Here is a 26,541-nt window from a genome sequence, read left to right on the forward strand (position 1 = left end):
AATTTTTTGTTTCAGTTTCCTCACATCTACAAGGTGGATATTGAGTGTTTCTACCACACAGGTGCTTATGAGAAGTGAATGGGGTGAGGAATAACAATGCTGAGACCAGTGCTCAACAGAAAGATATTGGTTACTTATAGAAAAGGGAATTGCAAATGGGAGAGGTTCACTGCCTGCCTGGTGGTGGAGAGTCAGTGTCAGAGTGGAGCCTTGGCGCCATACTCTGGTTAGAGCGGATGCCTTTCCTCACCACATTGAGACCAGCATTGAGAGTCCCTATCTCAATACAGCATTGTGTTGTCTTTAAAGTGCTTATCAGTCTTTAGAATTATCTTATTACTTAAAATATCTATTTATTTATTTTTTCTCCTCCTACTGCCCTCTAGGCCATTTATATCCTCTTCACTACTGCATCCTCTGTGCCTGGACACTGCTTAGCACACAGGAGGCTCAATCAATATATATGTGTTGTCACCCAGCAGGACACTATGGAGCCTACCCCAACACAGAGCCCCTGCCCCCAACCCATGTTCTCTGCATGTCTCCGGTGTGTAGAAAAACTTTAGCCTCCTAGGCCTTCACTGAGTTCCCAAGAATAAATTAATCAGAAAACTGAAAAATGGCAGAAAGAAAGGAAAACAGTCAAACAAGACAAGATAATAATAGTTTAGCCATTAAAGAACGTCAAGGACCTTTACTTCCTCCTCAAGGACTATAGAAAATACTCTGAGGTGTGTCCTTTGAGCTGTTTTGCAAATGCTGAAACCCCCACCAGGTGGAAGAAGTTAACTGGGTGCTCCCACAAGCATGCAGACCCCAGACCAGTTGGAACCAGAGGTTGATGATGCTGACGCCTGATTATCTCACCACCAACCAATCAGAGGAATGTCCGTGAGCCTATCACACACCCATAAACCCACCTCCCTTACCCTTGTCTTTAAAAACCTTTCCCTGAAAGCCATTGGGCTGTTTGGGCCTTTGGAGCCCTACCTTCCTGGACTCCTTGCTTGGTACCCAGATAAACACTGCACTTCCCTTCACCACCACCGGGTGTCAGTAGATTGGATTTGGTGCACATGGCTGACCAGACCCACGTCTGGTCCTGTAACATACATATGTTGAAGAAATATACAAAAGCTGAAATGATTTCTAGAGTCCATGCTATTCAAACACTAATACAAAAGGTTTAGCTTGGCTAATCTTTATGTTGTTTACTTAGAACTGTCAACCTTTATACCCTTCAAGTCACTTCAGGCAAGATTTATTGAATTTATCTCATGGTCAATTGGCTTGGCCTCTATTTCAGATAATTCTGAGGCTTGAGGCTGCACGATTCTGCCCTATTAGTTGAAGGAATGCTCCTTGCTACTTGTTGGAGGTATTCACTTCTTGCCCTGGACACAGCCCTTCTAATATGTCAGTAAATTTATCATGAGATTAGTATTTTCATCAGAAACAAGTTCTAAAGGAAGTGGCTGTCTGAGTGGTGTGGTGATGCCCTCACTGTCATATCATCAGGTGGACTGAATGCTGTGACCTGGAGAACCAAAAAGAAGGACCCTGACATGTAGTGGTTTCCGTTTGTCTAGCTGTTCCTTCCTAACCCTAGACCTTACACTTATAAGTTAGGAGACACTAATGAGACTTCTCAGGATTTCCTTTATTAATCACATTGCATCTCTTTTCTTCCCATGGAAAGATAGAGATCAGCCATGAAATGCCCTGCAATCTCGTTCCACTTTTCGAAACACCATTTAAGTTTGAGTATTTGGAAGGCTCTCTTCCCTGATGTTAGCACCTACCCCATGCTGCTTCCTTTATTTCACTGGAAAGGTTATGTAGTCAGTTTACACTACCAATTTCTCACAGTACATTCGGATTATCAACAATCTTAATCAATGCTATCTGGTAATATTAAAGTCTCCCTGGACATATTACGTTTTTCCAAGTATATTTTGAGCTCACAAGGAACAGAGTGTGATGCTTTTATAATGTTCGGAGCTCCTGGGGAAATTCTGGACACAAAATCACTGTTTAACCAGATATGTGCATGTTGAATCAAACTAACATTATTCCTGGACTTTGAAACAGGCAAGTTAGAACGTAATTCTCATTTACTTTTAAGTAACTTTATTGAGGTATAATTGACATTCCATAAAATTCATCCTTTTTGAATTTACAGTTTAATGATTTTTAGGAAATTAGCTGAGTTATGAAACCATTACCATCATTCAGTTTTAAACATTTTTATAACCACAAAAAGATCCTTCGTGCCCAATTACAATTAATCCCTCTTCCAACCCTTGGACCTAGGCCACCACTGATCTACTTTATCTCTCTATACGTTCATTGTCTGAACATTTAGTATACACGGAATCATTCAGTATGTGACTTCTTGTGTCTGGCTTTTTTCCTTAACATAATATTTCTGAAGATAATTTTTTCTGTAGCGTATATTAGTATTTAGCTCCTGTTTTGCTGAATAGTAATTCATTAGTTAATATACTATAGTTTGTTTCTCCAGTCACCAGCTGATGGACATTTGGATTGTTTCCATTTTGTGGCTCTTAGGGAGAGTAACCACAAAGTAGTATCCCATTATTTTCAGAACATATCTGCTCTAGTATTTAAAATATTTTCTGAGCATCACAAATGTAGGTGATGTGGCAGATTCCAAACACCATAGACTCCACACCAGACAGGGATGTGTTCTGATTCTTACCCAGCCACTTCCTAGATGTCTGGACCCTAGTTAATGACTCAGTCTCTTTGAGCTTTAGTCTTCTTGTCTGTAAATTGTGACTAATAGTAACTCTATTGTGTCACTTTTGTATTAGAATAATGTGCTTATGGTAAAAGATTTTTAGTATGTGATATGTGTGGAACATTTATAATTTGGGGGATTTGAAAGTTTTAAAAAGTTTATTGAAAGCTCATATAAAAGTTTGCTAGCCAAAGTGCTTTTCCTGCCGCGGATTGCCATCCTAGTGTCCCAAGCTGAACACTAGCAGTCCACCATTAGTCCGCCCACTTCTGAAAGGTTGTCAGTTGTCTTTGAGTTGTGACTCAGGGGAGATGTCCTCAGTGTTTGTGAAGCTGGTCTCAGGACAGCAGGTTTGATCCCTCCTTTTGAACCACAGGAAACTGATTCTAAGGCAGAAATGGTTGGTGTGTCTCTAGGACATTGATGTGGTCTTGTCTCTGATTGGCTGGGCAACCAGATGCAGAATCCTGTTTTCTGAAGCAGAATATTCTACAGGTCTAGGCTGCAGAACATTCCTCTGCTGAGGACCTTGGGCAGGATAAATGGAGAGGAATCCTTGGCCAGTCTCATTGCTGATCCTGTGGCTTCATCTTGGTGGTAAGCCCAGGGGTCACCAAAGCACGTGTGAACAGTCTAGGGTGGTGATGGGGAAGGAGGAGGATGCAGTCAGGCACCTCTAGGTTCTGTCTGGGAAGGTGTGAAGACAGTGAACACTCCATGCAGAGATCAGTCTCTATGTCTGACTTTGTCTTTCTGAACAGGAGGGAGCCTCCTCTTGAGCACAAAACAGGGTCCTCCATGGTTGCACGTTCAGGAAGGAGAGAGCATCAATGCCACCTGCAGTTTCCCTTCCAGCTCTTTTTATGCTTCTCACTGGTACAGATGGGAACCTGCAAGAAGTCCCAAGAACCTGTTTGTAATGTCTTTAAATGGGGATGAAAAGGAGGAAGGACAAGTCAGAGTCACTCTGAGTACTAAGGACGGTCACAGCTCCCTGCACATCAAAGGACCCCAGCCCGAGGACTCAGCCGCATCCCTCTGTGCCTCCACACAGTGCCCTGCAGTCACCTGCAGCCCCTGCCCAAACCGGTGCCTGCTGCTGCTCTGGTGCCAGCGTTGATGAAGGGCCATGTATGGAGTGAAAAAGACATATTCAATGCATTGCAGAGTTTTCGATAATTCGGTCACTGTAGCTCCCTAAACTAACTGAACTGTTATTAATTATCACTAACCTAGACTCCCACCAACATTTTAGCCATTTCATTGAGTCAGATCCTTTGCCTCCTCTTTTGCCAGGATTCCAGGTGAACTAGATAGTTACTCAAACCTACCTAAAATAACCTGGTTAATCTACAGTAATATTTACCCTAACACATCAGGAATCATCCTAAAAGCTATGCCTTCTGTCATATTTCTTCACGTGCATGAACGCAACATGTGGACATGTGGGTAAGACTTTTCTCACACATCTGGCATGGAATCTGCCTGTTTCATACCTAAACAGCCAATTCTGCTTCATATAACTCACTGGGGATTTTGATTTTGGTGTAGGTCAACCTTTCCCCTACATGGACACCTGTATTTGCATTTTTTCTCATGGGGGCTATTTGCATTTTTGAAAATCAGTTGTGATGACACTTGGTCTCTCCTCCGGTGTCTGAGACTGTGATATTGAATAATAACTGGACTCTATGGTCTGAGTTTCTTTGTTTGTAATTCCAAGTATATGAGGCTGGCCACGTATCTGGTGCTGAAATCACTTTGCAGCTTTCCAAATAATCCACCAGTTTAATACCCCATCATTACTCTGGAGACCTTTAATTCTGGAGCCTTTCTGGGTTTTGTCAACAAGATCAACTTCCTTCTGTGCTTCTTCACCTAGCAGCTTGAGTTTCAGCTTTCTCCCAACATTAGTAACTAGTTATCCAGCTCCTGTCCAGCTTCCTGAATTGTGTTACTATGGCTCTTTGTGTGCTTCTTTTTGTAGATTTATCATTAAAAAAAAAAACTTATTACTCTCATTATTTCAACGTTAAAGAAAAATAATACATCTATTAAAACAGTTTTGGATTGCATACAAATTCCTCAGACTGACATTTAAGATTATATATATCTGACAAGATTTCTTTCAAAAATCATTCACTAGGCAGTGATGAATCCATTTCACCATCAGAGTGGGAATGGTTGAATCCGTTTTGCTGTGTCAATGTGTGTAGAGCGGGAAGTGTGAACACAGGCCTGAGTCAGGAGAACCCGCAGCTCACTGCACACTCGTTCTGGTGGAGTGAAATAACACGGAGAAGAGCTGCCGGTCAACTCCCCCAAACTGAGTCTCCATCGTTATTTGTATACAAATCAAGGGAAGATACTTCTAATGTTACCAGTAATGATCCTGTGGCTAGCTAACTCTGAATTGGTAGAAACAAGAGGCATAGAAAAGCAGAGATGAAGTCTGGCTCATCCGTGCATTGTTGCAGCACAGTGCTTCACAACCTTTTTCATATCGTAGAACACACAGAAATCAATTCCATTTATACAGCACTTTCACGAAGGAAGCCGCCCTAAACTGATCCATGACTCCAAGTTTCCTGGCACCCCTGCTCACCCTAGGAGGTGAGAGGATAAAGTCTTCCCACACATTAAGCAATTCCTGGATTCAGCAGCATATAACTTGAAAACTCTACTGTTATATAAATGTGTGAAAAAAGTAAATCTGGAGCGGAGAGCTCTTACAAAAAAACTCTATACCTTTATGAAAGTCATGAGCAGCTAAGGAAGAACAGAACAATATTCTCAGTCTCTTTGGGTTTAAAATTGATCTGAAATTGAAAATAGTCTGTTAAATTTTGATTATTTCTCAAGTTACAGGCATGCCCTTTTAAATAGCTCATCATTTTGTTTTCGTGATTAGCCACATGGAATGAGAAGGGTAAGTGAAATATAAAAATCACATCGAACACGAAAAGCTCACATCTGCCTGTTTACTGCAGGGCCCCAATGTGAGCAGTCAGCCAGTTGCTCCCGTGAGTGGAGGCCCATGGGTCTCATCACACCTGAGCTGTGCCTGCATGTCTTCTGTGCCAGGGCAGGAGCACTAGGACCACACGTGAGAGGAGTTCAGTGAAATAGGCAGATGCTGCAGGCCCAGCTGTTAGACACAACCAGAAATCAGAGAGAGAAAAAAACACATTTTTTTGTTCTTGCCAACTGCTCACATGTCCTCAACAAGACTCTTCTTCACAGGACTTCAGTGCAGTTGAGTTTTACTCCATAACAAACCACCCCCAAATTCAGCAAGTTGAAACAGCCACCATTTTATTGTCTCATGATACCTCTGCTCCAGGTGACATCTGGGGGTTTGACTGCACTAGAACACCTCAAATAATATAGATCGAATCAGGAAAAGACTGTTTCACAAACTCCATCTGTTAAGCATATCTGAGAGATCAATTCTAAAGTTAGGAGAGTATCTGATTCGTTGCATGAAATGGGCAACATGCTACACGATTTTCAAATTAACTTGTCATCAGAAATATAGAAGAGATAAGGATGCTGTAAGAAACAAAATAACAAGTGCGTACACATGTGGCCACAGGAAAGAAAGTATCCTGAGCACAAAGAGAAGAAAACTTCTAAAAATTATTCATTTGGTAATTGGAACAAAAGTTTATAAAACTGCATCATCAATGTTATAAATAACTGGTGACTGTAAGACATGAAGCAAAAATTTGAAAGTGAGAAAAAACTGAAATTAAGGATCAAATGAGATGAGAAGATAGAGATGGATGACAAAGTAAGATTTTGTGATAAAACTAATTCTGAAACAGTATTAGAATAAGAATTGGAAAGTATTTGCTTTATGTGTCAAGGATGAAAGATTTTCTTTTCAGTAAGTGGCATTTGATAATTTATCCTAGTGGGAAAAATGTATCTTGGCCTTTACATCATATATAAACAGCAGTTCAGCTAGAGTGCAGATCTGAACATAAGAATAAAATATAAAGATTGTAAAAAAAAAATGCAGAACTTTTTCATTAATTTGAGTTAAATATTTCTTAAAGAGAATACAAAAATATATAAACATTAAAAATTGGACTATATTGAAATTGCCATTAAAATTAAGATATTCCAAGCATTAAAAGAATAGTCAGTGAATAAAAGATATGTGTGGCAAATTCTATTATCAAAGGGTTCATCTCTATTAAAAAAAAACTCCTTAAAATCATTAAGAAAAAAAATAAACTTCTAGAGTAGGCAAAAGTCATAAGCATGCATTTCACAAAAGAAGATATACAAATGGCCAATAAACATGTCATTTCTGTAAAGTCCACAAGCAGATATAATTAATTTATACTGTTAGAAGTCACAATAGTGTTACTCATGGGACAATAATGTAAAGGTCATAAAGGGAACTCTTAAGTGTTGGTAATGTTTTTTCTTGATCTGAATGCTGGCTATAAGGGTATGTCAACTGTGTGAAAATTTATCAAGCTGTGCACTTACAATATATTTATCCTTTATTATACAGATATTATGCTCCAATAAAACCTTTAAAATGATACAGTGGTTTCCTATTGCTAATAAGGGGATATATGAACTAAAACTAGAATATCAGGCTGAAAGTGTTTCCTCTAAATGCAGAAACAAGATGCGGATGCCCATTCCCAATACTTCTGTTTAACATAGTGCTGGAATTCCTAGCCACAGCAATCAGACAAGAAAAAGAAATAAAAAGTGTTCAGACTAGAAGGGAAAAGGTAAAACTGTCAGTATTTGCAGATGACATGATACTTTGTATAGAAAACCCTGAAATCTCCACCTGGAAACTATTTGAACTAATAATGAATTCAGCAAGGTTGCAGGATATAAGATTAATATACAGAAACCTGTTCTGTTTCTATACACTAATAATGAAATATTAATAAGAGATTTTTTTTTTAAAAAATATCATTAAAAGGAATAAAACACCTAAGAATAAACTTAACCAAGGAGGTAGAAGACCCGTACTCTAAAAAGTATAAAACACTGATGAAGGAAACTGAAGATGATACAAAGAAATGGAAAGATATCTTGTGCTCTTAAAGTGAAAGAATTAATATTGTTAAAATGGCCATATATTCTCTTTTCTGTAAGTTAGTTAACCTCAGCATGCCCTTTAAGCTCACTTTCACATGGATTAGTAATACACGAGTGTCTTACTTGTTGACAGTTATTTGTTCTTTCCCATCTTGCAATGAGAACCTTTAGCCAGAGTATATTTCCTACACTTCTCCACACTGTAGACTTTGGATGTGGTGATGTGACTAGCTTTGACCAATGGAATGTGGATGGATAGGAAGTATGCTGTATCACAGCTAAAACTGAATATATTCACATGGTCTATCTCTTCTGGTTTCTGCCCTCCTGTACCAGATAGTAGTTGTTCTTTCAGCTTTTATTCCAAAATAGGAAGCAGACACAATGTCCAGAATGAGAAGGTAACTCAAGACAGCAGCCCAGAATCCACTTGTATCCTGGAGCAGGGCCTCAGAGTGTTGGAATCCACAACTGATCTACAACTAACATACAATGGACAACTCATTAAACTCTGTTCTTGTGAGCCACTGAGACTGAAAGGTTGGTTGTACTGGCATTACAGTAGTCAAAATTGACTGATACATGAAGTCATATCAATTTTGTCTTCCAAATATTTCTCACACTCAACTACTTCTTTTTAATTACCTTGTTACTATCCTGGTCCAAATTCTTATAATCTCTCACTGCGTTGGTTGGAATAACTTCTTAATTGTATACCTTACCCATGAGCTCCTCCTTCTCCAATCTATCCCTACACACATTGGATTAGATGGCTATTCCATTTCAGGACCTTCTATAGCTCCACATTGCCCACAAGTAAAAACCAAGGTTTGTGTGGCCATCTACAGTCTTACTCCCAGTAAATTTTCATCCTCATCCCCATCACTACCCTAAGATTTCTGAACATCAGTCATATCAGATGAACTCACTCTAATATTTTCTTCATATATATATATGATATATATATATATTATATATATGAATTATATATATATTATTCTTTTCTAAATTCAGCAAAATCTTATTCAATCTTCAGGACCCAGTAATGTCACATTTACTTTTTAAAAGATTTTCCACATTATATAAATTATATTTATTTCCTTCTCCTTCTTTTAGTGCTCTGTACACAGTTTTGCAATAACACATATCTACTCTGTATAAATATTTTTTGGTTTTTAACTTTCCTCTAATCCATGTTCCTTCAAAAATAGAGGCTCTTTCATATTATTCTCTTTAATCCCAGCTGTTAATGCTATCTCTGACACAGAAGGAGCGTTCAGTAGATGGGCCTACAGATTGACCACAGTGCACTTTTGATGAGTGCACTGATTAATGAGAGCTGGTTTATGAAGTTGGTTTATACAAGTGGGCTGGAAACCTTCCATTGTAGGGACACTTGAAGGTACGTCTATTTCATTATGTCCCTCAAGCCAACCTATGGCTATACTTCCCCTTCTTAAGCCTGGCAATGCTTACTTAAACCATAATCCCAGGGAGATGATGTGCCCTCCACCCACACTCTTTTGGATTCCAACTCCCTTTGCAGTAACACCAGGGTTTTCATTCTGAATGAAGGTGTCAGGAAATTTTGGCACTGAAAAAGAACCTTCCAGATTCCATCAGTAAAGAGAGAAAGCTATGAAAGCTAATCTCAATTTCAGGGAATATTTATTCTCATTCCCATCTTGAAACTAAATCAAGTGCTCCACTTTGGAAAGAAATGCACATTTATATCTAAACGTCTTGGGTTATGAGATGCTTCAAAAAATCAGCTAATAGCTTATGACTCTTAATCAGCCCTTTTATCATTCTTGCCTGCCTGAAAGAATTAAGAGCGACTCCTCAGTTTTATGTCCTGCTTGAAGAATCTGGATTCTAACACACTCTACTTAGAGCTATAATTTTTAAAAAGAAAATGCATATACTATAGCATTTTCCCATTTGGGATATTAACAAATAATCACATGACCAACACTGATTATCTTTACTAATGAGTATGAGCAGTAGCTAAAACAATAACGATTTCGTGATATTTGAAGTCACATTACACCCATACCACAATATCCATATACTTGAATCACTATGTTAATGCACATACACACATATTTTTACTCATTAATGCAATAATTTATTAACTATGTATTAATGTTTTTCTGCCTAGCAATTGCAGTAGTCACAAAAGTGAAAAAGGCACAATCTTTTCATTAAGGAATTTGTAGGTGAATCCAACAAATTCAATTATAATATAACATGCTTAGGGCTTTGATCGTTATGAAACAGGGATCTAATGACAGAGTAATACAGTAGGATATCAGAAAAGTATTCTAACCTAAATAATATACAGTGAGGTTATTCATCTTTAATTTTATAAAAGTAGGTTTATTACAGTATACTTACCCATGCCATATGACCCAGAAAATATGGTTTCATATACAACATAACACACACATACACACTCCTACATGCAAATACAGTTTACGCATACACGTCACTGCTCAACATGTTTGTTGAGCATATCAGAAATAAGATGATGTGTCATTTATCTTCTGTTATTCTGACTGAAAACGATAAATTTTTTTAAAGTCATATTTTCCATTTCTGATAAGGTCACCAGACTCTACCTGAATCTTGATACTTGTGCATACCAAATGAAAAGGGGGAGAAACAGAAGCATCACCAAAAGTAAACCACTTTTCTATCTCTCCACAGGAGGGCAGCATTTCAAAAGGCAAAATCCTTCCCAGAATCACAGCAGAGTTTGAGGTTGGAGGAAGGGGAGGGTTCGGGGTGAGTGATTCAATTGGCTGCCACTCGGAGGCCTGTGCCTTTTTACTAAGATCAAAGTGGGTGGCAAGTGTTACTCTAGCCCAGAAAAACCTCTTTCAGGAGGGGATCTTTCAAGGGCAGTTAAGACCGTGGCCGTGGCCACCATATAAGAAGAAAAGATGTTCTTAAAATTCTCAGTGTTGGTCCTTTGGATTCAACTGGCATGTGAGTTTGAGAAGTTCTCAATTACATGAACAGGAAATCCTCAGCAGACGGAAAATCCTTGAGGGCAAGTTATTTTATGGTAAAGAGTGAAAGGAAGTGTTAAAGAAGGAAAGTAGAAAGGGAGAGAATGAGCAAGGGAGAAGGGAGGGAAAAATCATTTCAGGTTGGGAGACAGTCCCTAGTTCCCTTCTGCAGTGCCTTCTGCTTTGTTCCTAAACAGGGGAGAGCACCCAGCAGCTGGAGTAGAGTCCTCGGTTTCTAAGCGTCCAGGAAGGAGAAAATTTCACCGTGTACTGCAACTCCTCAAGCACCTTCAGCAGCTTTCACTGGTACAGACAAAGTCCTGAGGAAGGACCTGTCCTCTTGATGATATTAACTAAGGGCGGAGAAATGAAGACGCAGAAGAGACTAAAGGCTCGGTTTGGTGAGGCAAGAAAGGACAGCTCCCTGAGCAGCATGGCAGCCCAGCCCGGGGACGCAGGCGTCTACCTCTGTGCAGGGCCACAGTGCTCCTGGGCCACCTGCTGCCTGCACACAAACCCTGCTGCACGCCTCCAGTCGCGCAGCTGCTTCACTTCTCCAGCTCCACTTCACACACCCCTCGTCATGGACAATGACAACAGCCTCAGTCCCTCATGGAACCATTCCTGCTGCCTTTCCAGAACACTTACCACATACACTAGAGGACAAGATTCATCTGTTACGAGGCAAAATTCCGGAAATAAAGCTCACTATTTGAATGAGTTAAAATATGGATCTACAGCTCCCCAGGGGAGGCAGTAGTGGGAAGAAGAGCGTCGAAACAGAGGGACAAATGGTGGATATCAGAGTGCCTCCCAAAGACCACAGCCAGGAATGGTTAGTACAAGGGGCCAGAAACGAATGGTTTCACAGCTCTATTCTAGTACTCTGGAGTTGAGGAAACTGCTACATCCCCAGTCTATTAAACTGCTGTAAAAGGCAGAAGTATAGTAAAAAATAATTAGAAGAAAGTTCCTGATTTTTGATAGAAAAATGCCGCAAACGTACTCCAGTGACAGCCAACTGTGATTCCAAAGCAACATCCCCAGCAGGTATTTCTGGAATTGCTTAAACATTAACTGTGATAACCTGTATTTGCACAGGGTTTGCTTGGCGATTAGCTTCTGAATGACAGACATCAATAGCTTCAAGTTTTCGAGACTAAAGAAGCTGGAAGTTGACAATTTCCTCAACCTGGCAAGCCCTCCATTGGCCCATTTTTATACCTGAAATATTCCTGTTTGTTCTCTGAAGCAAGAGGATATAATAGAAAGCACATGGGTTTTGGAGTCACACTAACCCAGGTTTGAACCTGGGTCTTTGAATCCTGTCTTTGCCATTTTTCCAGCTCTGTGTCCTTGGGCAATTATCCATCTTCATCTAGGCTTCCTTATAAATACAGGTGAATAAGAACACTTATTTTGCTAAGTTGCTGTGAATTAAATGAGATAAAAAATTTTTAATTATATGAAGTCTCAGGTACAACATATGTACTCAATAAATGCCCCTGTAAATAACATTATTATGAAGCCCTCTAAATACATGTTATCCCTACTGTGAAATGTTCATTGGTTCCTCAAGGATGAATGAGCTAATCTCTGCGAAATATTCTGAATCCTCACCTTAGCAGTCAGGAAGGCAGACACCGAGTTGCCAATCAAATCATCATTTTCTTTTGCTTCCTTAACAGAATTCTCAGTTTTGATTTGGAAAACTATACCCCCAGCTTAAAAAAAAAAAAACCCTACATTTCACATCCTTTCTTAAAGTAGGGGTTGCTTGGAGCACAGTTCTCACAAATGAGACATAATTAGAAATATACCAGGGCTTCCCTGTAATGTTTTCGCTCTCCTGGTTTAGACATCACATCTTCTTGTCCGTCTTCTAATGTTTTCTTCCTGAAACACGGAAGTGGTAACTTTACCAGAAAGGAAAGCACAAGCATATCCCCCCACCCCAGTCTTCTGCTTGATTGTTCTTCAGATGCCACATCCAATCCCTGCCCAAGATCTATTTTTGCATGAAAAATTTTAATAAACCATTCTTCGGTTGAGTTTTTTGTTACTTGCAGCTCAACACAATCCTAACTCTACTAGGATTGACATAAAATAGCTTTGTGATTTTCTGTGTTCAGGTGTAAATGCAGAAAGAAAGACATGAATAACTACTGTGTTTCTACAAAGAGGGGACCTGCATTTACACTGACCATATGTATTTCTTGAAGTATTAGTGTTCCTATAATTTTTCAAAAAGGAAAAAAGATTTCATTTTAAAGCTTATTCAATAACAAAAGATTTCCTTTCTTGTCTTCCCTTGTGGAGAGATGTGCTGGACTGGCAGGAGATTTTGTTTCTATTTCTCCCAGAAGATGACCCAGTGTCTTTCCATCATCACTGTTCTTACACGGCCTTCTCCCTGAACAGTGACATGACTGTGAGAAGAGCATGGGATGTTTACGGCTCTGCCGCTTCCTGGCTGTGTGACACTGTACAGTGCTTTGCAAGCATCAAATTCCTCATAGGTACCTGGGGAGTACGTATAGTATTTACAGTGCTATGGTGACGATTAACAATGCTTTGTGAATTGTCCGACACAATGGATTAAAAAACAAAGAAAATTAAAAGTGACAACCTCAGCTTCAATAAGATACACTCAGAATCTCATTTGGGTCCTGATGTATGTTCTGTGTGGGGAAAATGCAAAGGAGACAGTTCCCGCTTTCAAGGAACTCACTCTCGTGGTGATGGAGGGCTGACGACTAGTCCCTTAGGCATCTGTCTCCATGACCCACGACTTGAAGAATCCTCTGATCTACAGCCTCCATTCAGAGCAGTGATTCATACCATTTGGACCCTCTCCGTGCTCCCGAAGCACTCTGTGCCTTCCTGAAAACCCATTGTTGATGCCAAAGTCCACACTCAAAAACCTGGTTTAGGAGGATGTATTTCTGCATATGAAGTGGTGTCAGAGGTAAGGTTTTAGTCCAAAAGGAGGCACTTTAATCTGAGAAAAGTTTCTTTAGGCTTTTATTAATTGCTGAATGAAGAATGAAAATCTCTGAAACAGGGAGAGGGCTAATAATCTGGGCCAGGGCAAAGCAGGGGGAGCAAGAGAATTTGTAGACCAGAGAATTGCCCCTGCTTTCTTATCACGAGTTCTCTTTTCTTATCTCCAAGAGTCAAAATGAAGCTTGAAATTAAAATAAGACAATTTGTTTCATATTTTCAGTAATTTTGTAGTTTCATGAATCCATATCTCTTAGTATCAGGAATCAATATCAGCTTTTATTTATTTGTCCTGAATAAAAGGTCAGAAACTCAAGAAAAATAAAAGCAAAGAAAGAAAATAAAGCAAAGAAAGAAAAAGAGAAGTAAATATAGGAAGAAAATAGTGGAGAAATAATGGGTAAAAGAAAATGACAGAGGGATTGTTTGAACTAGAAACCATTGTCTGTGCGAGTTTATCAACAGTAGCATTATCAACACTCAGGGCCAGGTAATTTTGGTGGGGGAAGGGGCTTTCCTATGCTTTGCAGGATATTTAGCAGCATCTCTGGCCTCTCCTCACTAAGTTGTTAGTAGCACACCCTCCTTTCCCCAGCTGTAACAACCAAAAACGCTTTCAGACACTGCCACATGTCCCCTGGGGAGGAATAGCTCCTGGCTGTAAACCAATGGTCTGTATGTTAAATTGATAAAGTAGAAACTTTTAGGAGATAGATAGAAAGGTAGATAGATAGATAGATAGATAGATAGATAGATAATAAATAGAGATAGATATTTCATATAACTATTTCACACACACACACACACACACACACAGACACACACATATATATACACACATCCTAAAAGTTTCTACTCTTATCAATTTAACATTCAATGTTCACTTCCTCAGTCCTTTTCCTATATATAATATTTCATGTTTTATATGTATGTATATACACTTCATACAGATATATTTCTTATTTTATATATATAAATGAAAAAGACTGAGCAATTATATAGTTTTCTTTCTACAATTATGACATATTTCTTATTTCTAAGTGGTTATTTTTCCTGGCTATTATTATGTCATTTGATTTTAATAAAGTCAACAAGTAAAATACATGGAATGTAAAAAATGGAAATTGGTTACATATATATTTGTATCATTCACATTTATTTATATTACATATAATGTGTATATAATATATACTGATTATAATATTTTATGTATGTATTCACAACTCAGAAAAGTTTCTCAATCTGATCATCTCTCAGGTTTTAGGCTGGTCCATATCTCTTATCTATGGGTCTTTACTGATATATAAATTGTTTATTCCCCCTCTAAGGTACTATCTCCCCATTCTTCATATAAATTATTCTACATATACCCAGAGTTTACAAAAAGCAAAGATTCTTAAACCCTCAGAAGATAACCCTTCCATTACTCCCAACACACACACACACACACCATGTGGTGCAGAAAGACTAAATCGCAGGTAGGTGGAGCTCCGACGACACAGCTGAGTGATGACGCTTGGGAGAGGCTGCTGTTGAATCTGTGTCGTGAAACCAATCAGACACAGGAACAAAATGAGTGCCACACTCAAGACATGAGGCATATCAATGTTTAAAGGAACTTGACATCGAGTTGTGTCCCTGAATAAAAGAGTAAAGAATCATGAAGACACAAATAGGAGTCTTGCTGGGCCTCCTGTGGATACAGATTTACTGTGAGTTAAGAGCATCCCAGAGGGAACCTGAAGGAACATCACAGTTAAATTTGGAAAGGAGCAAGGGAGGAAAGGAAAGATGGAGGAAGAGAGAGAACATAAGTCGCCTAGGCTGTTCTCCACCACGAGGATGAAAACTAGAGAAAAATGTTCTGCGCTTGGAAGTAGCCACAGCCATGTGGCCGTGACCCTCACCTATTCCTAGTTTTCTTTTTCTCAACAGGGCTAAGGGTGCAAATGAAGGTGGAGCAGAGTCCTGGGGTCCTGACTCTCCAAGAGGGGGAAAATTCCTCTCTGACGTGCAATTTTTCCGTCTCCCTGACAAGTTTGCAGTGGTTTCAACAAAAGCCTGACGGACGCCTCATATCCTTGTTTTACATAGCGTCAGGAATGAAGCAAAATGGAAGGCTGACAGCCACAGTCAATATCAGGGAAAGTTACAGTCACCTCCACATCAGAGACTCCCAGCCTGGGGACTCCGCCACTTACTTCTGTGCTGTGGAGGCACAGTGCTCCCCAGACACCTGCAGCCTGAACACAAAACCGGAGCTAAAGACTTAACCCAACCCCCAGAGTGGGAGCTGGTGCCCAGTGTGATTAGAGTCGCACCCCCTCTGCCTTGTATCCCCTGATTCCCGCAGAAAGCATTTGTATAGGGCTACAACTTGACACCACAATGCTGGCACATACATCCAGGGGTTCGTGTGGAGGTCTCTGTGGGGATAAGTCACTAGGTGAAATCTATAGACTGATCAACTCTCTCATATCTGATTCTGGCTTTCTGGACAGGAGTGAGCAGCCAGCTCAGCGCACAGCAGAATCCTCGACCCCTCCATCTCCAAGAGCAAGAAAGCTCCGGTCTCACCTGTACTTTCTTTTCTACACTTCTACTAGCTTGCTTTGGTACAGACCCTGGGAACAGCTACATGTTCCTTTTTAAAATACACTTAAATGGGGAGGAAAAGGAGGAGGGAGAAAAGGGCCACAATTAGTATAAAGGCTGGGCAGAGCTTTCAGCACACCAGACCAGAGACTCAGCCACCTCCCTTGTGTCTCAGGGGACGCAGTGCTTCCCAGGCACTTGAAGCCTGAACCCAGATGTGTGGCTGCAGTCCTCAAACCCAACAAGAAAAAGGTGTCTCAATGTTTTTTCTCACTTCAAATATAGTATTGAGAAGTGCACCCTTCATAAATCCAAGTGATTTCACTTTCAAAACAATGGGAAATGCTAGTGAACTTTCAGTCTAGTAACGATCTCCTTCCTAAACAGAACTGTTCCTAAATGGGCAAGCTCCTGGGAGCATCACTGCTGACTCTGTGGCTCCAGCCTGACTGTGAGTTATGGGTGGGAGATTTCAATATAGCAAAAAAAAAAATCTCCAAGGAACACTACAAGGCTGGGAGATGAGATCACTGTGGAGTTCTATTGTGTTATGTTTTCAGGTTCATCATGATTTTCTGTGGGGACTTTAAGAATAAAATTTAAAAATCTGTTACTCTCTTTCCAAATAGGAGTGAAGAGTCAAAAGAAGAACGGTGACCAGCAGCAGGGTAAGCAAAATCCTCCATCCCTGAGTGTGCAGGAAGGAGGAATTTCCATTCTGAACTGTGACTATGATAGTATGTATGATTACGTCCAGTGGTACAAAAAATACCCAGTGCAAAGTCCCGCATTCCTGATATCAATACGTTCAGTTGTGGAGAAAAATGAGGATGGAAGATCCATAGTCTTCCACAACAGAAGTGCGACATCTCTCTCTGCACATCGCGGCCTCCCAGCCCCAAGACTCAGCCTTGTACCTCTGCACAGCCAGTGCACAGTGCTCTCCAGGCACCTGCAGCCTGTACCCAAACCTGCTCTGGGGTCTCGGACTGAGAGGCACACAGACTTGCCTCCCTTTGCACATGGGAGTATGAGAAGATGTGCTTTAAAGTGGGTGAGGCAGCTGAGCTTCAAGGAAGATCAATACATGGCAAGTCCTACAAAGGAATGAGGAACATTCCCTGAGCTTTAGGGTGTCCAGGCATCTAACCATCCCCTTTTTTTCACTTTCAGAGAAAGGTTGCTGGTTTAGCTAAAGCACCTATCTCTGGTGATGTTTTGCTCCTATTAGCTCCTGGAATGAGAATGCCATGTTTCCCCTATATTCTGGAGGAAAGATACATTTGGGATGGGGAAGCTGGGTCCTACTGCAAGCTGGTGCAGTGAATGTTTGTGTGCCTTTGAGTATAAGCAATGATGAGCTTCATTTTTGTATAAAATGGACAAGATAATACCCAATCATTGTTTCTGGGCAACTGAGCCTTTACATTAAATTCATTTGAGGATGTGTATGTTGTAAATCACATTCACTTACTTGTTTCTACACATGTAAGTTGCTTCTAGGCATTGCTTCAGCAAATCACTTACTGTGTACTCTTTTTCCCAGGAAGACATTCGACTATTTGACACATTGTCCATCAGGAAAGGGTGGATCATAATAATAAACACAAGCATGTCGTGAAGCTAGTCAGCTGCAAAGATCTTGTTATTGGTAGCTATCCTGATTCTCAGCTGAGATGCACACGTGGCCACATGGCATGAAACATTTAGGAGGCAGTTCAATGTTAAGAATAAAGAACCAGGCCAAGGTCACTCTAGGACCATAAGAATCTAGAAGATGTGGGAAATATTAAATCAGAGGTCTCCAGTAGGTTGTCAGTTAATCAAAAATACAAGCAGTTTCTTTTTTCTCAGCTGTGTAATTAATGTAAATGGGTATCAATTAATTTCCTTTGTCTGTCATGAATGTCAAGTGTCAAAGAGTGGTATCTGTACATTAAGATCAGCAAAATGCCCTAAGAGACTTTTTTTTTTAATTGAAGTATAGTCAGTTTACAGTGCTGCATCAATTTCTGGTATAATAGTTCAGACATACATATACATACATATACTCATTTTCATATTCTTTTTCATTATAAGTTACTACAAGATATTGAATATAGTTCTCTTTGCTATACAGTATAAACTTGTCTATCTATTTTATATATAGTAGTTAGTATCTGCAAATCCAGAACTCCCCAAAAGATGTAAGCAGTTTTGAGCATCAAGCTACTGATCTAGAAGTCCAAAGTTACCTACATGAGAATTTCCTTCCTACAATGAATAGTAATAAAATGAGTGTCTTAGATAATAAAAAAGCTTGACATTTTATGTTCTAATTTCTTCCACTGTCAGTTTGTATGACCTTTGGCAACTCTTTTATTCACTCAGATTTCTTCGTGTGTGAAATACATGTTAAAACTACATGAAACCTATTTCCTTACATCAATGGCTACATGATTTCATTCACCTCCAACATTTACTGTCAGATTTTATGCCTTTCATATCTAAATGAAAAGAAGGAAATTCATCAAAATGAGTTTCCATGAAAATTTTTCTTCTTCATACCTAGAATCGTTCTCAGTTCCTTAAACAAATAATTTCAAACTGAAAAGAGAAAAAAGATCTCAACATCCAGAAGAAAAAAAGAGAAACAGAGTGAGATATTGTGGTTCTCCTGAGAAAGCAAGAGGTTCCTGTGTACATAATGTATGTGTAGTGTAGCATCTACATATCTGTGTGTGAGTGTGTGTGTGTGTGTGAGTGAGATTTGTAAAATTCTTCACCTAATTCTTCACCAAAAAACTGAACATGTTCCTGGAACATCTTCTTGACAATAAAATTATGTGTCCCTCAAAAGTGGTACCTGATTTAGGAAGCTGTATGTTTACACAGGAGACTACGTCAGTTAGCATCCATTATGGTTGGGCTCAGGGATCCCCGATCTCTGGAACCAAGAGACATCTGCCGCAGAGTCAACACAGAGCTCATTGGAAGACCTACCTACTCTACTGTAATGCAGTGCATTCTTACCTTCCCAAAGCCACACCACAGGCTTTTCAAATACACACCCATAGCTCCTGTTTATCTGTTACTCATTGTTACAGTAATGGTGCGTAACTCCAAAACGCAGAGGCTTAAAATAATAAATTATTTCACTCATTAAAGTGTGAATTGGCAATTTAGACTGGTCTCTGCTGATCCATTTTTCTGGGCTTGGCTGAGTTCAATGTTATGGCTGAAGATCAACAGGCCAGTCCAGGATGGCCTCGTCTAGGGTCAACTCTTCTCCATCTGCCTCATCCTCCAGCTGAGGTCAAACGCACTCTCACATCAATCACAGAGGAGCAACAGCAAGGGTTAAACCATGAAAACACCTTTTAAAACTCTGCTTCCATTGTAGCTTGAAGTACCAAACTAGCTAAAGTAAGTCTTAGGTTCCCACCATATTATCTCATAATGTATTATACATATATTGTGTGTATACATATGAGTATATATAGTCACACATTTATTTTTATATATCCACACAGTATATGTATATTCCACAATAACAGGGCTGGTGGGGAAAAATAATAATATAACATGGTATATTATATATTACATAGCATATTATTTAGCTATATGTGTATTTTATGTATTTATATATTTATACATTTATTTATACTGTAAAATGTAACATATTATTATAAATTCAAATTTATTATTATTTATTTTAAGGACTTTTTTCCAAACTCTCTGTATTTCGACAGCCCCCCAGCCCCTCACAGCCACTTTTCCATTCTCTGTTTCTGAGTTAACTTTTTACTGATTCCACATATTAGGGATACCATGCAGTTCATTTCAATTTCAAAAATATAAAAATACGGATGCATAATCAGTCTAGTTACTGTGCATCCTTGTTCTTAATAAAATGATTTCTAATATCTTAAGTTAAAAGTCAAATAGCTTTTCTTATCCTCAGATATATTTAACATGATTTATAAATTATTCCACCCCAGTTGTAAAGTTCGATTATATTGCACATTTTTTACTCTGATTGCTATTATACTTGCCCTATTTCATGTCTGTGTATGAAGGAAGGCTACAATCTGGGAATGTATCAATGCCTTCTCTGCATTCCTAAGGCTACACAAAAAGTCATACCAGAAAAGGGAATGCTACACACAATCTTATTCCTATTATTTTTGTTCAAGATCTTTCTACTGCAATACTCACATTTCACTCATTTCCATGGCTACCAATCTATATCTTTTTCTTATTTGATGTATTTGAGAAGCAATGAACTTTCTACATGAGCTATGCCATCCTGGAACAAGTGATCAATTTCTTACTACCTCATATTGGACTTCATGTGTAATGCAAGAATAATAGTTTCCGACTAATATTGTTCTCAGATTTTAATTCAGTCAATCAACCAACAATTATTCATTGAATACCTGCTGAGTTCTACATACATGTTACATGCTGGGGAAAAAAAAGAGCTATGAGAAAATATATAGTATCTTCCCTCATTGAATTTATAGTCTAGTTAGTTATAAAGATAGCTGATCAGATAAAGTGAGACAAGGACTCAGTTTAGAAAAGCAAAAGGTGATATAAAGGCATATAAACAGCTCCCTCCTGAACCCAGCCTTAGTGGTGAGTTAGAACCAGCCTACATTCTGGGATGCCTGAGCTGAAACCTTTAGGTTTAGTAGGAGTTAATCAGGTTGAAAGACAGAAGAGGTAGGGGAAGTGATCTTTCATGTAGGAGTAGCACATACAAGGCAATAGAGATCATGGTGAATTTCAGGACTGAAAGCCAAGGTTGTGTTATGAATAAAATTATATAAATATAAACTTTATATATATATGTATAATTTTCAAACCAACGCTGCTGAGTAACCATAATCTCAATTTTACAAATGAACAATTATAATCTTGAAGCTGAAGTTACAAACTTGAGATTCTTCTAATAATTTATTCATTTGACACCTAATATGTTTCTTAGATCAAATACAAGAGATGTACCAGAAAGAAATAGGTATTGTGTCTACCCTCAGGAAGCATGTAATACTGTGGAGTGTAGCCCAAAAGAGTGCAATTACCACATGCTAAACACCAGGGTTGCAGGTTACGGACTGTGTTGGTACAAAAGTCCTCCAGGGGATAGATGACCTTTCTCATTACTCTGCACACAAAGCAAAAACCAGCGCAACAGAGGGTCAAAATTTTGTGGAATTCTTGAAAGCAACAAAAACCATCAGGCTCATCACATCACCGTCAGAGCTAGAAGACTCTGCAACGTACTTCTGTCATCTCAGAGAGCCTGCTAGAAAACAAATGTGAAAGAGGAATTTACAAAAAGCTCAGAACAAAACTAGAGGCAAATGCTTGTTCCCATATTCTCAAGGAAGACTTACAAACCTTACCTAGACTTTTTTTTTTAAGCAGCTGGTGGTCAAAGTGTGTAAGATAAGCTCTAGAAAGAAAGCGGTTAAATTCATTCCAGGAAGAACTCCCTCACAGCTGGCGCAGGGACCACACACTCAAGTAAAAGCCATACTCCTCAGACATGATCATATGTCTGCTATTTCCCCATGAAACATGTCATAGAAGAAGAAACGTATGGGAGACAGCATTTAGAAATTATTTTTGATGATTCTAGTTTTCATACCTGCTCAACTCAGTTTTGGGGGGAAGTCAGTCCCTTTTTGGGTTCCTGGACCCAAATCCAACACACCACCAAGCAATTCTCTGGACACCAGCTGTGTCCTTCATTTCAATTCATCTCAACTCTGATATTATCTCCCTGGAGATAACATCATATCCCAAAGGTTAGTGCTCAGTCCTACAAAACTGCCTCTCCCATCCCTTCCTTCACCTCAGACTCTAATCACAACAAACTGGAGGTTCCAACAAATCACTTTAACTCAAGATGCCAAGCGCAAGCCCAGGTTGTTACGTATACATCTGTCTGACTACCTATAGATCACATATTTCCATGACCCCCTTTGTAATTTCAATTAATTTCACAGAGCAGCTTACATAACCCAGAGAAACACTTTACTCACTACCTTACTGGCTTATTATAAAAAGGATCTAACTCAGGAACAGCCAAATGGAGGGATGCATAGGGCAAGGGGTATAGGAGGGTGCAGAGCTTCTATGCCCTCTCCATGTTCTGCTCTCCCAGCACCTCCATGTGTTCACCAACCGAGAACCTCTCTGAACCCAGTTTTTTTGGTTTTTAGGGAGGCTTCACTACAGAGTCAAGATTGATTACACCATTGGCCATTGGTGATTGATTCAACTTCCAGTACCTCTCCTCTTCCTTTGGGCAGAGGAAGTTCCAACCATCTAATCAGCTGACTGACAGTGAAAATATTTTTAATAGAAATTACTCTTGGGTTTTTGAATAGGTAATAAATATATATCATGTAAAATTAAAAATTATACAAAAGGATATACAGTGAACGTATATACAGTATATATAGGAAAGTAGCATTAACTCTCACCTGTATCCCCGCTACCCCCAACAGCCTATTCAAATTGTTAAAATTAAACTTTTCCTTGGGTTATTTGTCTTTTTATTGTTAGGTTATAGGTGTTCTTTACGTATTCTGTATACTCACCCCTTAACAGGCATGTGGTTTATAAATATTTTCTCCCATTCTGCACCTTGTATTTTTACTTTCTGGATAGCATTTTTGAAGCAGTATTTTTCGAAGCTTTTAATTTTGATAAAGCCTAATTTACCTAATTTTTTCTTTAGTTACTTGTGCTTTGATGTCATCGTTTAAAAACGATTTCCAATCCAAGGTCACAAAGATTTACATCTATGTTTTTTTCTAAGAGTTTGGTAGTTTTAGTTTGTACATTGAGGTCATTGATTCATTTCAGGTTAATTCTTTAGTGTGATGGGAGGTCAAGAGAAACAATTTCTTTCTTTTGCATATGGATAATAAGACTGTAGGAAACTCTGACCAAAAGAAAGCTGAGGAGCTATACTAATATCAAATAAAGTAGACATTAAAATGGGAAGTGTTATGAAGGATACAGAGCAACACTCCAAATGATTAACTTCACAGTCACCAAGATACAGAACAATTCTATGTTTATATACACTGAATAGCATAGCTTCAAAATGTATCAAACAAGAATCAGTAGAGTTAATCAGAAGAATTAAACTAGAAGCATTTGTTAATTTAAAAAATCAGTAAAATAATATACAAGCCTGGAAGCAGGCATTAACATAACACAGTAGAAACGCAGAGAAAATATTCTCTGTTTACAATACACAATTACTATCCTTTACCTAATTTACATTTATAGTTTACCCCAAAACAACAAAACACAAATTATTTTCAAATGCACACAGAATATTTATCAAAGTTGACTCTATTCTGGATCTTAAAGCACAGCTTAATCAATTTCAAAGGATTTCAATCATTTGGAATATAGTCTCTGATCACAATGGTTTTAAGCAAGAACTCAATAGCAAAAAGATAATTAAACTCATTCCTGTACCTTGCTGAATACAATGCCATCTTTCAAAGGTATTGCCCTGAAAAGACATCAAAACACAACAGTGGTTTGCAGTGGGTGGATGTTCCAATCTCTGAATAGACTGACTGTGACACCCTCCTTACGAACGTTACTTCCTGTTTCGGGGGCAGAAACGTGTAAAAGCCCCAGGACTCTGCTCCCGGCACTCAGAGAAGGGCCGGTCTCCGCTGGAGTGAGAACGAGAGAAATCTCAGCCGGACAAGACCTCCTGTCATGCTCCTGCCTGGCCTGCTGTGGGCATTCGTGGCCTCCTTTGGCTTCGGTACGTGTGGCCCTGCACGTGGGGTCTCAGCTTCCTCTTAGAGCTCAGGGATGGGGCTGTGCAAGTTGTGCCTGGCGGGGGTCTGCAGGGGGGAGAGAGGTGGCGAGATGAAACACCATGCGTTCCTTTTCTTTGTCTTTGTGTCTGAAATTAATCTAGCCCTCATGACCCATGAGACATTTCAGAGGAACGACCCTGTCTTCTCATTTTTCCATAGGATCTGGGATGGCTGCGAAAGTAACCCAAAATCAGACCACAGAAACAGCACAAGAAGGACAAGCTGTGACCATGCACTGCACGTATGAAACCACAGCACAGAGGTATACTTTGTACTGGTACAAACAGGGTCCCAGTGGAAGGATGGCTTTTCTTATTTATCAGGATGACAATAAGGCAAGCGCAAAGCGGGATCGCTACTCTGTGAACTTCCAAAAGGCAAACCAATCCATCAGCCTCACCATCTCATCTTCACAGCTGGCAGACTCAGGAAAGTACTTCTGTGCTCTCTGGCGTTACCACGGTAATAGAAATGACAGAAGAAGCTAATCAAAAACCTTCGGGCTCCACCAAGGCAACCACCTGCTCAGAGACTTCGGAGAATCCCATGAACCACAGACAGGAAGGAGGCAGGCATGGCGGTGGCACAGCTGAGACCTTCTGGTGTAAAATTCCTTCTATGAAAAATGTTCCCTTACTTGAACTCAGTGTATAAAAGAACATTGATTTCTGAGATTCCCAGGTATGATGTTAGTATCTTGGGTTAAAATAAATCACAAAGCGTTTTCCAAAGTGGTCTTAACAGCTGTCTGGAATGAACTACTTACTTCAGGAAAACAGAAGCAGTTTTCTAATTCCTTCATTGTTAGATTATCAAATCTGAAACTGCAGTAAAAACCATTCATTTCCTCTTCCAGCATCATGCTGATTTTTAAAGGTCTTACAAATATAGGAATGCACTTTTTTAATTTTTGTATTCTATATGTGTATATTTTATAAAAACGAATTTTATAAATATATAAATATGTGACTCTTACTGGAATCAAATAAATAACAAGGCCACAAATTTTTTGAAAGGCCTGGATGACCAAATCAGCTTGGCCTAAACAAACTATCATCATTAGAGATTCAAAATACAGTTAATCCTTGAACAACATGGGTTTGAATCCATGTGTGGGTTCACTTATACATGGATTTTTTTTTTCAGTAGAAAATAGTACCTCACTGCACGGTCTGCGATTGGTTGAATTGTGGCTTCAAAACCTTAGATATGGAGGAACCGTGGGTAAAGAGGACTGACTATAAGTTATATGCAGATTTTTGACTGTGTGAGCATTGGTGCCAAGGCCCTGCATTGTTCGATGGTCAACTGAAATTGTTCAGCTTTTAACAAACTCAGGCAAAGAAGAGCTGAGAAACCTATTTGTCCCCAAAGGAAGTGATATTCCTTAACATGTGGCCAAAGAAGCTAATGGAAGAAGAATATCCCTGAGAGCTATGTCAGAGACTGAAAAGCAGTGAGTAGATAAATGACAGATTTCTACCATGGAGCACAGGGAACTATACTCAATATCTTGTAGTAACTTATGATCAAAAAGAATATGGAAACGAATATATGTATGTTCATGTATGACTGAAACATTATGCTGTACACCAGAAATTGACACAACATTATAAATTGACTGTACTTCAATAGTAGTAGTAATAATAATAATAATAATAATAATAATAATAATAATAGCAGTGAGCAATGGAGGTCTTCGCATAAAGCACAACCAGTCTCCTAAGGAGGGCCAGGAGCAATGTCTCCTGGGACCACAGGCTGGCTTCAGACCAACACTGTGTGTCTCTACTCTTTCTCCTTCCCAAGAGCACCTGTTTGATGTAACCCAGTGACAGTTCCATAATTGTATATTGAGTGTGTGGAGTAGACAGTTTACTTGTTTTCTTTGTTTGTTTGTTTTCTGCTTATTTGTTTATTCGTAGATCTTCAGACCAAAAGGAGCCTGCGGAAGACTACAGGATGCTAGTCAGAGACCCTGCCTTTGATCAGAAGAAGTGACTGAAAAGGGGATCCTAGAATGAATCCAGGACCTGACCACTGAGCTAGTTCCCTCCCCACAAGGACAGCATAATCTTGACAGTAACACTATATTTTTTTAATAATAGACTTTACTTTTTTCAGAACTGTTTCAGGTTCACAGCAGAATACAGCAGAAAATACAGAGTTCACACATATCCCTCCCCACCTACACATATATAATCCCCTACCCTCAATATCCCTCATCAGTGTGGCATTA

At 39.2% G+C, this 26,541-nt stretch overlaps 2 gene segments (V, D, J or C); both read left to right on the forward strand.

The window, feature by feature from the left end:
* Positions 1 to 26,541, forward strand: part of LOC105096961 (T-cell receptor alpha chain constant-like) — a 356,030-nt gene that overhangs the window by 17,427 nt on the left and 312,062 nt on the right.
* Positions 3,307 to 3,884, forward strand: LOC135321357 (T cell receptor alpha variable 24-like). The segment is given in 2 exon segments: positions 3,307 to 3,361; positions 3,526 to 3,884. Coding segments are annotated over 2 exon segments (414 nt in total).

Source organism: Camelus dromedarius, chromosome 5, assembly GCF_036321535.1.
Source record: "Camelus dromedarius isolate mCamDro1 chromosome 5, mCamDro1.pat, whole genome shotgun sequence".
Lineage (NCBI taxonomy): Eukaryota > Metazoa > Chordata > Mammalia > Artiodactyla > Camelidae > Camelus > Camelus dromedarius.